This window comes from Papaver somniferum, unplaced genomic scaffold, assembly GCF_003573695.1.
Source record: "Papaver somniferum cultivar HN1 unplaced genomic scaffold, ASM357369v1 unplaced-scaffold_19, whole genome shotgun sequence".
NCBI classification, from domain to species: Eukaryota; Viridiplantae; Streptophyta; class Magnoliopsida; order Ranunculales; family Papaveraceae; genus Papaver; species Papaver somniferum.
In genome coordinates this window covers 15,763,354-15,777,921 of record NW_020628818.1, presented here as the reverse complement: position 1 = coordinate 15,777,921, position 14,568 = coordinate 15,763,354, and the positions used below count along the sequence as shown (strand labels likewise).

The 14,568-nt window shown below is 35.9% G+C and overlaps 3 protein-coding genes across 4 annotated transcripts; 1 reads left to right on the top strand and 2 right to left on the bottom strand.

Moving 5' to 3' along the window:
* Nucleotides 1-4,428: 4,428 nt before the first annotated feature.
* LOC113338592 (translationally-controlled tumor protein homolog) lies at nt 4,429-4,839 on the top strand. The gene has a single exon (XM_026583975.1). The coding sequence runs from the start codon at nt 4,432-4,434 to the stop codon at nt 4,837-4,839; it is 408 nt and encodes a 135-aa protein (XP_026439760.1). The 5' UTR covers nt 4,429-4,431.
* A 1,241-nt stretch (nt 4,840-6,080) lies between these two features.
* Nucleotides 6,081-9,276, bottom strand: LOC113338713 (serine carboxypeptidase-like). Its single transcript, XM_026584088.1, has 9 exons — nt 8,809-9,276; nt 8,207-8,375; nt 7,998-8,117; nt 7,763-7,906; nt 7,494-7,650; nt 7,297-7,385; nt 6,949-7,207; nt 6,689-6,822; nt 6,081-6,566 (listed from the first exon to the last, which is right to left on the bottom strand). Exons 1-9 carry the CDS (start codon nt 9,138-9,140, stop codon nt 6,411-6,413), a joined length of 1,560 nt encoding a protein of 519 aa, XP_026439873.1. The 5' UTR covers nt 9,141-9,276; the 3' UTR covers nt 6,081-6,410.
* A 1,090-nt stretch (nt 9,277-10,366) lies between these two features.
* LOC113338714 lies at nt 10,367-12,777 on the bottom strand. 2 transcript variants are annotated; one of them, XM_026584090.1, is made up of 5 exons: nt 12,588-12,777; nt 11,666-11,886; nt 11,075-11,162; nt 10,754-10,820; nt 10,367-10,664 (listed from the first exon to the last, which is right to left on the bottom strand). In XM_026584090.1, exons 2-5 carry the CDS (start codon nt 11,778-11,780, stop codon nt 10,611-10,613), a joined length of 324 nt encoding a protein of 107 aa, XP_026439875.1. In that variant the 5' UTR covers nt 11,781-11,886; nt 12,588-12,777; the 3' UTR covers nt 10,367-10,610. The 2 variants fall into 2 exon arrangements, with proteins under 2 accessions (XP_026439875.1, XP_026439874.1); XM_026584089.1 differs by having other exon boundaries at nt 11,666-11,907; nt 12,588-12,776.
* Nucleotides 12,778-14,568: the final 1,791 nt, after the last annotated feature.

The window sequence follows — 14,568 nt, the reverse complement described above, 5'->3', positions numbered from 1 at the left end:
TTGTTTGTTGGATAAAACTTGATTGACACTCGGCCATTGGTCTTTGGTACCACCCGAGTTATTCTCTCAGCAGTCAGTCTCACGAATTTCTATCTACTTGATTTACTGATTGTATTGAGAAAGAAATAAATCTCTTTGATATATTTCTTGATTGAGTCTCACTTTTAAGTTGGTGCTTTCGAAATTTTATTGGAGTTTAGTCCATACAGATTTCCGAACGAAATACTGGGTGTGGTTGTTATACCCCTGCGTTTTCAACAATTTATATTAAAAAAATAACGATAATAATAATCTTATAATAAATTCATGAATAAGCTTCACCTAGTATGATAAATTTATGATTATTCAGTTACGACTTTATTTTTTCATATTGGACGATCAGATTTTCTGTAAGATCATTTGTAAAACCATATAGTTGTGTTAATTAACAAGTAACAACATTGCATTTATTATCTAAGTCTCATTATGATTTAACAATAGTTGTTTATATGTTTCTACATATAATATTATTTTTGTTTTTAATGTTATCTTGTGTCATTGTGCGTATGCATCAGGATTCATTAGATAAAAGTTTTCAACAAAACTTCTTAACCGTAAAACTTTATATAATCAACGATATTTATATATAATAACATGGAAATCGCAACTAAGTTATATCATTAGCCAAATTAAAATTCAATCCATAGTGTCGTACAACAAGTACAAGTTCAGGCAGTGATTTACTACAACACCACCACACGCACACACAAACATCACCACTACCAGTCAACATGGCCATTTTATTTGATTTTCACTTTTCATGGAGTCTTCATGTAGGCATTATCATTTTCTCTAAGATCGTGGTGTCTGACTCGTCGAACTCCGGCATTATCATTCGCTCTAACATCGTGGTGTATGACTCGTCGAACACCCCTCTTCATAGATATGTTTGCACCCACATCCATTAGTATTGATGGGATTATCAATCGGTAATTGTTCGATCCAATTTATCTCTGACAGTATGTATTTTTTAGTTTTCTTCTTTGATTTTTAAATGATGGATGATGCAATTGATTATCAGGTGGATGTATTTTAGCCGAGTTCACATTTCTAACTTCTTCTTCCTCCGGTATTCTTGGTATGCTAGTGATAATAGCTAGGCTCATAGCCTTTGGATACACCAGGATAAACGAAACAGAAGCGAACCAAAATCCATTGGATCGTGAAACTATGTTCATGGAAAATACAAATCTCGAACCGCGCGATTGAGTGAAGTAAATTTCTTTTATCTTTGTCAAGTTATTTATTATTACAACTAAAGAATTCTCTTAAATATTTATATATGTGTCTAATTCTCTCTTGCAAGAAGACAAGTAGAGAAAACAAAATGTTGCCACTAAGTCTGTTTGATATTTGCTTTGCAGACGTTGCATCGCTCATTTGGGTTTTGCTCCGAAGACACAAATATTATGGTATCTGTAATTGAGTTGGCTTTTGGAGGGAAGATTGAAATTAAAAATGACACAGAAACATCTTATTCAATAAGCTATTACCTAAAATTAGAAAAGAAAAGAAAATCCTTGCTCAAATCTGGTCCAAAAGGACTTTAGGGTTTTTTTTAGAAGGGAAGAGTAAATAAAGAAGAAAGAGAAAAAATGATCTAATAAATGATTTATAACATCCTAAGTTATTCTCGGATATGTTTAACTAAGAACGCGCGATTGGGGGATACTTATATTAATTGGGGGATATAAGAAAAAGATAAAAACGGGATTTAAATAGTAAATCAAGGTCACCCCATATCCATGTATTTTCACTCATTCCTAATATAACCCTCATTAATTAGGTTTAGTTGTTAATAATAATTAGTTATGTTAATTGATTAGTTTGAAAATGATTTATAGAAATCTTTATCATTTTGGAGAGATTAGAAGTATGAATGTTGGGTTCAAAATTTTTGGTTGAGATGAGTGACCAAAGAGATGTCTCTGAGTCTTCACGTTAGCAACAAATATGTCTTTTTTGTTGAATCATCTCCAGATGTAACTTTGGATTCACTATGGCTACACCTGCAAAACATCCTGCCGGCATTGACATAAATATGAATACCATGCCGGAACAACCTAAACCAGCATGGTATTCATAGTTATATCAATGTCGGCCGACCATATTTTCACGTACCAGGGAATATTCAACCAACACAGTATGAAGGTGTTGTTTTTGGTCGTCTATCCATGCCGTCATTTGTTGGAAATTTTCATAAATGTTTGCCGCTATCCGGAGGGCGTAGCTCCTCCCGGATGTGTTCGACCTATTATGTTTTGATTTTGAAATTCAAAACCTATTCCGTTTTGAAATTATTATGGTTTTAATCAGTCCACTGCCGGCACAGTCAGTTAATTTTCGAGCATGCCGGTACTGCTAACGGCATAGTATGTTTCTTAAATTTCTTTTCCGGCACATGATGTAAAGTATCCAGAAAATTGAATTTATTGTTCACTTGACTATCGGCATTGATAGATTTCTATCGAGCATGCCGGCATTAAGTTACGGCATTGAATGATAATTACCAAGCATGCCGACACCACTTTTCGACATGGTCTTCATCAATTTCGGCATGGTCTTCATCTATGAAGCACGGATACTTCAAATTTGGTGAAGTATCTGTATCGACGTCGTATCAGTATCGGATACTTGGGGATACGTATCAGATACTCCATTTAAAGTGTCACCTTTTTTTAATTACAAAAAGGGTAGGGGATACTCTGGGAGACCTCTCAGATACTCTGGGAGACCTCTCAGATACTCTGTGAGGGGATACTTCCTATAATCTAACATTTATTTTTTATACAAAATCTATGTATTTATAAATTTATACATAAAATCTAAATATTTGCAGATATTTGTACTCATGAACATATGGAATAATTATAAAACCTAATAACTTGTTGATTATGAAGAAAAAAGACTTGGTATATATTTTTATGGTGCTTCAAAAAAAAACGGTGTTAGAAAAATCTAGCTTTAAGGCTTAATGGCATGTTCTTCATGTTGTTTAGAGAGAAATCCGAGTACATATGATTTTATCCATTCAATTAACATAAGTAAAACTGAAACCCAAAATTTATGATTTTTAGTAGAATGAATTATTATTATATTAAATATTTTTTTAATAAATACACGTATCCCATCGTATCCCGTATCCCCATTTTATGAAAATTGACGAATCTCCGTATCAGTGTCACCGTATCAGTATCCCCGTATCAGTATCGGTGCATCATAGGTCTTCATCACTTCCGGCGATGTAAAAAAATATTATTTCCGACATGCTCTTCATCACTACCGGCATGGTATTCATCACTTCCGGCATGGTCTTCATCACTACCGACATTGTCTTCATCACTTCCAGCATGGTCTTCATTAATTCCGGCATGGTCTTCATCACTAACGGCATGGTCTTCATCACTTCCGAATGTAAAAAAATAAAATCGTTTTCAAAGTGGAGAATATTTAGGCTTGATTTTGTTTTTCAAAGTGGAAAAAAAAAATCATAACCCTAACGAGAATTCCGGCAGTGAAGATGGAAATGGGACATGATTTTGGTTTTTGATTTTTGTTTTGAGAGAAGAGTATTTTAGTATTTTTACCCCCAAAAACACCTCTTAACAAACATTATTGGTTGAGAAAAGTAATTTATATCCCCCAATTAATATAAGTATCCCCAATCGCGCGTTCTTAACTAAACCCTCTCTGTCCCTCTAATAGTTATTTTTGGATACGTGGTACTATGAGTATAAATTACTAAATTTACCTTCGTAGCTTGCATAATTCTAAAAATACCCTTAACATAGCAGGTACACGTGACCAATGAATTTCTCACTATATATCCGCACACGATCCAATATTTAATGGATCTTTCGAGAATGGACCAATGTCCAATCCATTCATGAACCGGTTGGGCGTCCACCCGCCAAATTGCATGTGGATTGTGTCCGGTTGGCGCATTGGGCCACCCATGCTCACACTAGCATTTTCCTTCTTCAATTCATTTGGACAAGTAGGTCCTTGAATGTGTCAGACTGCATAGTTTGTTCAATTTTACTGGTGCCCAAAACCTTGTTCACATGCCCAAAATGACACATTCTTTCTTTTTTGTTTGGGCAAAAAACAGACAATGCTGCAGCTGCGAAAAGATGAGAATGATGAGCTTCTGAGGCATGGGGTGCGAGCTCTCAAAGGCACATCGTTTACGATGAAGACATGCAGACGATTACTGAATATTAATCAAGTGGTAATTATCTTAATCGGAAGATTAGGTCATTCAAGTTGACAAAATTTTCTTGCTCAACAACGTGGAGATGCTACTTACATACTTGACAAAGTAAGAGCAAACCTGAAACTAAACTCTTTCCCAATTATTTTTAGGAGCAATCCGGGAGAAACTTAGCGAAGATGCTTGTCTACCAGGATCTTCTTACAGGTGATGAGCTTCTCTCGGATTCGTTTCCTTATGAGGAAATTGTAGATGGAATGCTATGGCAAGTTGAGGGGAAGTGGGTTGTTCAAGGAGCTGTTGATGTGAACATTGGTGCTAATCCTTCTGCTGAAGGTGCTGATGCTGATGAGGGTGTTGATGACACAGCTGTGAAATGTGTTGATATTGTCGACACTTTTAGACTCCAGGAACAACCAACTTTTTACAAGAAAGAATTCGTTGCATGCATCAAGCGCTTCATCAAGACTCTTACACCCAAGCTGAGTGAAGACGAGAAAACAAAATTCAACAATATGAGAATCATGACATTCCAAGGGATTGGGTCAATGACCCCTCCTAGTTGTGTCAGTCTTTCAAATAGATAAAAGTATAGCCATTGACATATTGCAAATGTTAGAATTATGACTTCGTTTACACAGATCATCTTGCAATATCTATAGAGACTGCCATAGTCATCTCCAAGCTAGAGCCATCAGTGGAACTAAGAGGTACACTATACTTATCTCCTATGGTACCCAATCAAGCACCACTGGTATGACCTTATTTTCATATTTTTTATGCATTTGTTCAGCGTCAAGAATAAAATCCACGGAATCAAATGTATACTTCCCTAGCTCAGCAAGTACGGCGAAGCCACCAACAGTGTTGGTAGGAGTTCCCTTGACAGCCACACTAAATGTATTTAATCCCTTTGGAACGGTTGCCACTGCAAGATCCTTCTCTGATATTCTCACACTCTCTGCTTATGACATTTCCTGTCCCTACGAGATCATTAATGATAACAGCAACTAAGCCACACCCAATCCCATATAACTTGTTTTTAGTATATGATAGAGTCTTTCCCAAGTTGAAAAGAAAGCTTTCACCAATCCTATCTCCACCAATGCTGCCATCTCCGTCAATAGCTTCTGAAGCACCATTTGAGCCTCTTTTAACAATTTCGTTTAGGATTTGATCAGCAGTGCTGTAGTCATTACTGAAGGAGTTTCTGATGCGAACTTCTGATTCCGATACGCTTATAATTTCTAGGTAACTACCATTTTCATTCATAAAGGGTTTAGGAGGATCATAAGAATTATTACAAATGATGTTGTACATGAATTCTGACAGTACCAAACTCATCTTCATCAATCATGGAGCAGTTATTACATTTCGATTGGCAACCAGGTTTGGCTTGTACGAATTCAGACATTGAGGATATAGACACCGTATAAAAGATCATAATATGCAGGAACAAAAATAGGCGTCGTAGGAACATTTTATCTTATTCGCAGTTTATTGCAGCCATATATATCGTTTTTCTCCATGCATTGAAGAGATTTTTAGCAATTACTCAAAAAGAACAGAAATTGTCTATTGTCTTTCCTATTGGTGCAGAGTGTGCGATTACTGAATATTAATCAAGTGGCAGTTATCTTAATTGGAAAATTAGGTCATTTAAGTTGACAAAATGAGATGAATTTTTCTTGCTTAACAACGTGCAGATACTACTTGTACACTTGACAAAGTAAGAGCAAACTTCTTAAAGTCTCCTAATTGAAAGAGGAAATCAATCCATAACTAAGCTAGCTAAAATGTGGTATGCATGCAACTTTTGTCCTTGGAATTTACGAAAAGCGATATAATACCTTACATTATACAGCGCCTTACAAAGATGTTGCAGGAGCACCTAGACTGATGAGGGATATGCACACAGCATGGACTTCAAATTTTATGACCAAAATATTTATGTATGCATGTGATATTCATGGTTTGATTTATGATAGACTCTTTATGATTTGATTTACATACTGCTAAGTTGAGTTTCCATTTGATTTTGATATGGGGGATTTCACAACAAACTTGAGATTTTACACAGACAAGCACTACTGCTGAAATGATTTCCAAGTCCAAAACCACATAGAAGGGACAATGACGCTACATATAAGATTGACATTCAGATGGAGAATGCACTTGCTGGTACATATAGATCTGCTGCCACTCCATCATCGATCTCAACTTCTTCAGACAATTTTCCATGAGTCCATCTTCTCAGCATCTCTAAAGCAGCCTTAGGTTGATCCATGGGGACCATATGACCAGCATCATGGACCTGTGTACACATGTTTTTTATGCCTCAGTCATTTTTATCAAGATATTCAATTTAACTAGTTATCAGGTCTACCTAGAGTAATTTAAAATCGAAATACTGACGAGACAGAGTGAGAAAGAGACCTTGAGGAAACTAAGAGGACCACTGCTTTTCAATTGTCCTTTTTCGGCACCATCCACCTTAAATGGAACAGTGGAGGCACCAACAAATTTTTGCTGGCCGGACCATTTCATGGCATGCACCCACCTTGAGTTCCCTGCGCAATACAAAAGACCAGTATGGCATTCAGATTGCTTCTTTGTTATGAAAAGAGAAACAACTTGACGAGGATGTGGGATCATTTATAACTCTTGAGAGGTAGCAGTGAACCATAAAAACTTACCGAGCCAGTTACAGATAAGATCATACTCCCCAGCGTATATGAGCACCTTAATTCCATCCTCAAGTAGACCAGGAATACCTACTTCAAGATTCCTCATCCAATCCATCAGCATTGCCTGGTATACGGTAGGACTACAAGAGACGAACTCTATGTCCCCAACACCAAGGGCACTCCTAATAGACTTTTGGTTGAGGAATTTTTCCATGTTTGAGAAATCATAGCAGAGGCTTCCCTCACACTTCTTTCTAATATCGTAGTACTGTAAAGGTGAAGACGTTATACGTTTAGTTTTTTATACAGATTCTGGAATTTTAAGGATAAAAGATGGTTGATAGTACTGATTCTTACATTTCTATCTCCGGCATGACTCATTATCTTGTTAAATATGCCAGTGCATACAACGTATGAAGTCATACAAGCAACTTGACCACCGGCCCCTGAAACAGAAGTGATTATTAAACCCTGGAACTAAGCTAAACTATTGTTGAACTTAGCACATGCATGTAGAAGGTACTAATGGCAATATCAGAAACAAGTAAACTTACCACCACCACAAAGCTTTATTGCTAATTCACAGGCAGGAAGCATCCGGTTGATGCTATTGTAGTCGGATTGCTTGATTAGTCCATTGTCCAGTGCAAAATCAGTATAGGCTTTGTATTGAATTGCAGGGTCAGTGAGACCATTACCAATAGCAAACCCCTGTTTAAACAGCTATCTTGTTATGTAGGTCCAAGTACACAAAGGGAGGAACAAAGGTACAACCTTTAATTTTAGGTAAATAAGAGTGGATATAGGTAATAATATAATATACCTTAAGGTTTATGTGGAGTCCTTCTTTAGCTTTGTTTCCTTGGTGAACACGAGCAGCAAAAGCCGGAATGTAGTGTCCAGCATATGATTCACCAGTGATGTAAAAATCATTCTTTGCATACTGAGGATGCTCGGCAAAGAAGGCCTGAAATCATAAAGATTGCGGTGAGATTTCACTTCAAATTCATTTTCCTGGAATTTATGTCTCTAAAAATTTCAACAGGATATAAACATACCTGTAAGAAGTCATATAGATCATTGCTCACACCCTCTTCGTTGTGACGGAGGTCACGGCTATCAGAACTATAACTAAATCCGGTTCCAGTAGGCTGGTCAACATACAAAAGGTTTGATACCTGCAAATTGAGATCCAAAGCATTCAGAGTCAACACAGCTTGTATACACACGGGAAGTAAACGTAATCAATACATTATGGTAATTATACCTTGTCCCAACCATACTCATTCCACACAAGAGACAAGTTCTTTGCAATGGTGAATGGTCCATTCTCATAAAAAACAGCCAATTCACTACTGCACCCTGGTCCTCCAGTTAACCATATAACAACAGGATCATTCTTGTTGCTCCGTGACTCGAAAAAGAAGTAGAACATCCTAAAGAACACAGACACCACAGTTCAGCACAATAAACAAAAACATTTGCAAAAGAAAAACTTGAAATTTTTGTCAATAGTAGCAATATTAAACAAGCCAATCCACAGAATCTCTATGCATAAAAACCAACTAAACTAGTACGTTCGCATCAACATCGGTGGCTGGGGATTCGGCTAGTTCTCAGTTTGCCACCTAATTTTGCTTACTGAGATCACCAATTGACACACTGATTCAAGAGTACTAAAACAAAACTTAGTGGAAATGTGGAATATCAATTTAGCCAAGCACTAATCAAACTAACCCACCAAATCGAGATTAAAACATGTTATCAAGGTTCTATAGTGGCATCCATATCTAAATTTTGATTATATTCCTAACAATTCAACTCAAAAATTTATGCCAAATAAAATTTCAAGGTTAAAAATCGTAATACCTAGCAGCATGAGAATGCTGAAGCTTATAATACCCAGCATGATGCCCAAGATCCTGAACAGAAACACCAGAATCAGCTACATTTGGAAACATAAACCGCTTCTCAACAATCTTCTTGGGCTCAAATTCATCTTCTTTCGCGACAGCTTCAGCATCTTTAGGGAAAAGATTAAGTTGTCTGATTAATTTCTCTGCATGAATTGATGGGAAACTAGCATCTGAAGGTAGTCTAAGATCATCGGTTTCATCTAAATTCGCTGAACATAGTGGAGCGGCTGCAGCTAAGACAATTAGAATACTTAATAGACATGAAAATGAAAGAATTTTCTCCATTTTTTTTTTTTGCAGAATTGAGCGAGATTTAGGTAATGGGTTTAAAGTTAGGATCAATTTATATAGGGTTCGGAATTTGGATTGAAGGGTTTTGTTATAGATGACGCAATGTGAGTTGAGTGAAAATGTGATTAAAGAAAAACTTAGAAGCAAAGGAGACAAAAAAGAAGGGAAAAGTTGCGGAAAGAAAAAATTAAAGATACGTGAAATCAACGGTTATGAATTTAGAGGTCCAACTTAAGACTGGGGTGTAAGTTACTGGTAAAGTACATGGAGTATTGTATCTGGAACGGTTACAACTAACATTCTTCCATTTGGTGATAAGTCTGACTTACATGTACAAATGTGTGTATCAAGACTTTGATGTAAATCATACGTGTTGGCTTTTTAAGATGATTGCATCAAAGTTTGAGGTATGATGTTGTGTATAAGTTGAACTCTTTCATGTGCTTTCGGATCAGATGGAACTGTTGTTGTGTGTGAGCCATTGATGGCAAATGAAACGTATACGGCAAAGCTGAGATTGTTTGCTACACTTCTGCACTGAGCAAGCTCAAATTTCAGAGCTGAGTAAAAATACAGAATAAATAAGTTTTTGTAGCCAATTTGTGGTAAGATGGCTCTGTCCCTGCTAACGGACAGTGTTTGATGCAAAGAGGCTTTCTGGAAAGTTATAACGAATATACCAGAGTGCGAGATACTCATGATGATAGAAAGACAGAAATTTAGTTAAAGCTATAAGGGGAACATCAATAATACGATAAACAGTTACAGAAGAATCCACGGCATTCTGGGGGAGGAGAAATCCAAATGGACTTCCCATTCCCATCAATTATCTTATCTGTTGTTACTCTGACAGAGATCGATCATCTTATAATAAAACTGCAGGCATACCAAAAATTTAACAATTTTTTAAAGTCAGCCAAACAGAAAAGGAGCACACTGAAACCTGCACTGTAGTGCATAGAGTACTTATACTGGTGATACCATAGCTAACAAGTTTTAATCCACAGCTGAGGCACTCTAACTGCGGAGCAGTCAATTGCCTGTGCCTCTGAGTCTCTGACATCAATCCTGTTCAACCTACCAACATGCTACAGAGCACTGTAAAACTGGGAATTTCAGCTAGTTTCATTTTCTTTTGCACTACCAATAGGCCATTAAAGCGCCAACAACAAAAATGGAAACGGGAGAAAAAACTAAAAGTAAAGATCACGGTTCCAAGATAAAAGAAGGAAACATGGAATACATCAATGTTTGCATCAAAAAATATTAATAGAATACATCAATGTTTTAAATAAAATCCAGGGTTCGGATTATATATCCTAGCCGAACCCCTCTACAATAAAGCTAACTACACTCCTCTGCAAAATAAGTTTTATAAATAAAGGTTTACAAGAATGAGATCTAAATATTTCAGCTACATTTGTACTGCCTCATTAAGATATCTTCTGGAAAACAAATCTTTTGTTAATCAAAGAGTCCTTCCTCATGCCAGATATCAACTAAAAAATCCACCATCTCCTGCTTAATCAGAACAATATGTTAAACATATGATATTGAAGTCACTGCAGTAAGTACATCTTAAACTTAAAAAAGTTCAAAAGGCTTACAGGTAATGGGATTCGTTGGGGAAATGGATCGTGGGTCAGAAGCAGATCGTCATATGTTAGAGACCAGCTGCAGGAAAAGAGTATATTACAGTTATTTTCAGTATTTCTGTATACAACCTGTGATTTGATTGACTAGACTGAAAGATAAAACTGAAAACTATGTAAACTTATAGAAAATATCATATCCTGTATGTTTTAGACCAGCAACAAGAAAAGAGCATTTTCTAGTAATTTTAAGTGGTTTGGTTACAACCTGTAATCTGATTATTAGCCTATAAGATAACTCAAAATTGTTGAAACTTAATAGGTAGTATATCTCACCTTAAGACTGGATCTTTTGGAACTCTTTGGGTCTTTTGGGATCGGTTCCCTGCCCAATCTTTTCTCATCTCTTGCCAAGCTTTTTCAGCTATAGAGCCGTAATTTCAATTCAATAGTCAGGTAAATGATCAAATGTATAAGAATGGACAGAACATAAATACTAATAGAGTAAAAAAGATGCGATTTAAACTAAAGGTGGTTCATAGTTCCGATCATGGCCAAAAATTCAGCTTCCTTCAATAAGAAACATTTGGATGAGTTCTTGATTCAGCATCTGCCATAGTAATATCTTCGTCTAATTTATCTAAGTTTTACCTCATCATTTATATGGGAATGTGTAGAATATGAATACATGTAACTAAGGAAATGCTCCTCGTTTGCGTCTCTATAACGAAAAGCTATCTAAGTGGTATATGTGAATGTGTGGAATACGAATACATGTAACTAAGGCAGTGTTCCTTATTTGCATCTCTATAACGAAAAGCTATCTAAGTGGGTCACATGCAAGAGTTTTCAAAAACCAGGTGAAATGCTAAAGAAACAAATGGTTGAAAAGTTGGAGGTTAGATAGAGCTTCCGAAAGAAATGCACCTTGGTTCACAAATACTGAAGCATTGTCTGCGGGATTTTTATCTTCACTAATAAATGTAGAGTCCATCGAAGGCTGTTTTTCATGGGACCGAGTAACACTAACATCTTTATCCATCCTCTCTCGACTAAGACATTTGCCCTTCGCTAAATCTCCACAGTTGTTTGGATTGATTTTCTTTCTATTGGCTGTTGTTTGATGTAACTCAGAACTTAGACAATTTCTGCAACAAAATGGTGTATCCCTTAAATAGGAGACACAATAAGGAATTGTTAACAGAGAAAATAGGCAACTGCAAACAAACGTTATTCCACACAGTTCATATAGACTAAAATCTAAAAGTCTGATCTACTAGATAAACATATAATTGATCACGCAAGACGAAGAAGCATGCCTTTGAGTAACACCTCATTGAAGATGAAAACAAAATAGTACAACAGGGCTGACAAAACTCTCCACTTAATATGTTAAATGTCAGTCATGTAGGCCAGAACTCAATGTAAAATCCATCAACCAACATCTCAAACAAAGCACCCTCGCACTCATGAACTAATCAGCCAACCGAATCTCTTAACCAGCTAGTTGCAATATCAACAGGAAGCAACTCAAAATCTAAAACTCCAATTACACAAAAATAGTTGCTTTCAGATAACTCACAATCTAAGAAGCATGTTCTTTCTAGCTATAAAGTTATCCATACAAGACCGAGACGGCGGAAACAACGAAATCACAACAATGTATTGATAATTCTTATGATGTTGTAGTTATGGTTGGCAGCATAAATTATATCATAAATTTTTTCTCATTCAATCGACCGACAAACAAACACTAGTTCTCGTTATCATATAATTCTAATAAAATAATTAACAAAATCAAGAGATCTAATAAACTAAAAACAATGAGATTTTGGTTATGAAACCATACCTGATTTGCGCAGTACGCCTTGGAAGATGACGAAGAAATTAGGTTACAATAATGCAGGAAAAGAAGAATCTGTTTAAAGAAGATTCAAGAGAGATTAAGATATACAGAGTTGGATTGCGAGATCCAGCCTAATATTTCTGGTCGGTCCAACAAAGACGTCTTTTTCTTTCTCTTTTTCCTTCAATTTCCGAATTTCTTCTTGTTTCCTTTTTCACGCATTACAGATTTGAGTTATTGTATATACTCGTTAGTCGTTTAACTAATGTACAACGTATCTAATTATATAATTTACTGATTATGAACCGTTAGATTGGACTCTGTAAGACGTGTAAGTAGATTTACTGTGGGAAACAGGATAGGTATTTAGTTTGTGATGTACGAGGTGAAACGTGTACAGAATTGGACACGTCATTTGCTTGAGATAGGGATTGGATGAGTGGATAAAGCTAAAAACACCCTGGAAATATAACTTGGAAAAAATGACCAAGCAGGAAACATGTCAAACTTGTTTAGGACAATAGTCAAAGAGAACTAGCAGGTAGTCTCCCAAAAGGAACGTGATAAAAAGATAATAGGAGCATACCACAGGTTGGCATGTGGTGATAATGTGGTATATTTCCGGACTTTTGTGTCTCTTAGAGCGCCTCAGATGCAAGGGATTAAGCAAGGCTGCTAATAGGTGCCAGGTTTAGTGGAGGTGTACCAAGTCAAGGCAGAAATTGTTTTGTCCTACGGTAGAAACTCTTTTAATTAATACTCGATTATTTAATAAATTCTCTTAAATAATATTTTTGGCCGGTCCCGAATCGGGAACAACGTGCCAAATTAATAATTCGCTAAAATTATAAGATAATACATTTTTGATTATCTGTGTAGACCCCATATGAAATATAAATTAATAATACATTATATATGTATATTCAATACATTAAAGAGTTACGAAGATTTTTTGAAAAATGATTTAATTGTCTTCTGTTTTTTGCTAAAATCAATATCGCATTGAATTTCATCTTTAATTTTTCTTATCACTGTAAGAATTTTTGGCATTGTTTGCTCATAGCTCAGCAAGAAATTATTCAATGTGATTGCCGCTCTAATATCCTCGTTTCGTAAAGGGGACTCTATTGTAGAACTTTCATCATCTTCTTTCACATCTTTATCAATTCCCATAACGCTCTCGATTATTCCTTCATCACTCAACAACAATGTAACTTTATTTTCTTCCGGATAATTTAGGACATCTTCGACATTCATTGAATTGCGATAGCCCAACTTCTCGATCAAATTTTGCAAGTCTTGAGTGATTTCACACTCAGTATGTTCATCCAAATTGTCTAAACTTGTGTTATCAGTTGATCGAAGTTTATAATGATGAAAGCATGATTCATTACATCTAACACATTTATTTTTTCTGGATTTGATGCCCATAATTCGTAGCCTTCCAAAGACCTTTATATCGACGACGATAATGCATTTTAAAAGCTCGTATAATCCCTGTGTCACAAGGTTGAATTTTTTAATTTGTGTTTGGTGGAAAAAAGAACAATTCAACATTTTTGAAGTTGTGTTCGGTTAATTAATATCTCGCTTAATTAATAAATTTTGATGGTCCCGACATCATTAATTTATAGAGTTTCCACTGTATATGAAAATCTGTTTTGTCTTATTATAGTTTTGGTACACCCCCACTTAATTTGGTATCCCCTATTAGCGATGCTGGGATTAAGGTCATCTTATGCGTTCACAACGGATAATGAGCAAGACATTGTGAAAACTTCTTAGGATTTTATTTCGTACCCAAAACTTGCAATGAAGTAGGGAATACATTAGTAAAAGAAGTTAAAAAATTTATCGGCATTGCGTATTGGGATGTAAGTCTTATTAACGTTTTTTACCTAAAGTTCATCTCTAATCCCTAAGATAAATTTAGAGACAGAATGTTGATGTGGAGTGAAGATCCAAGGTCATGAAAAAAGTCTAA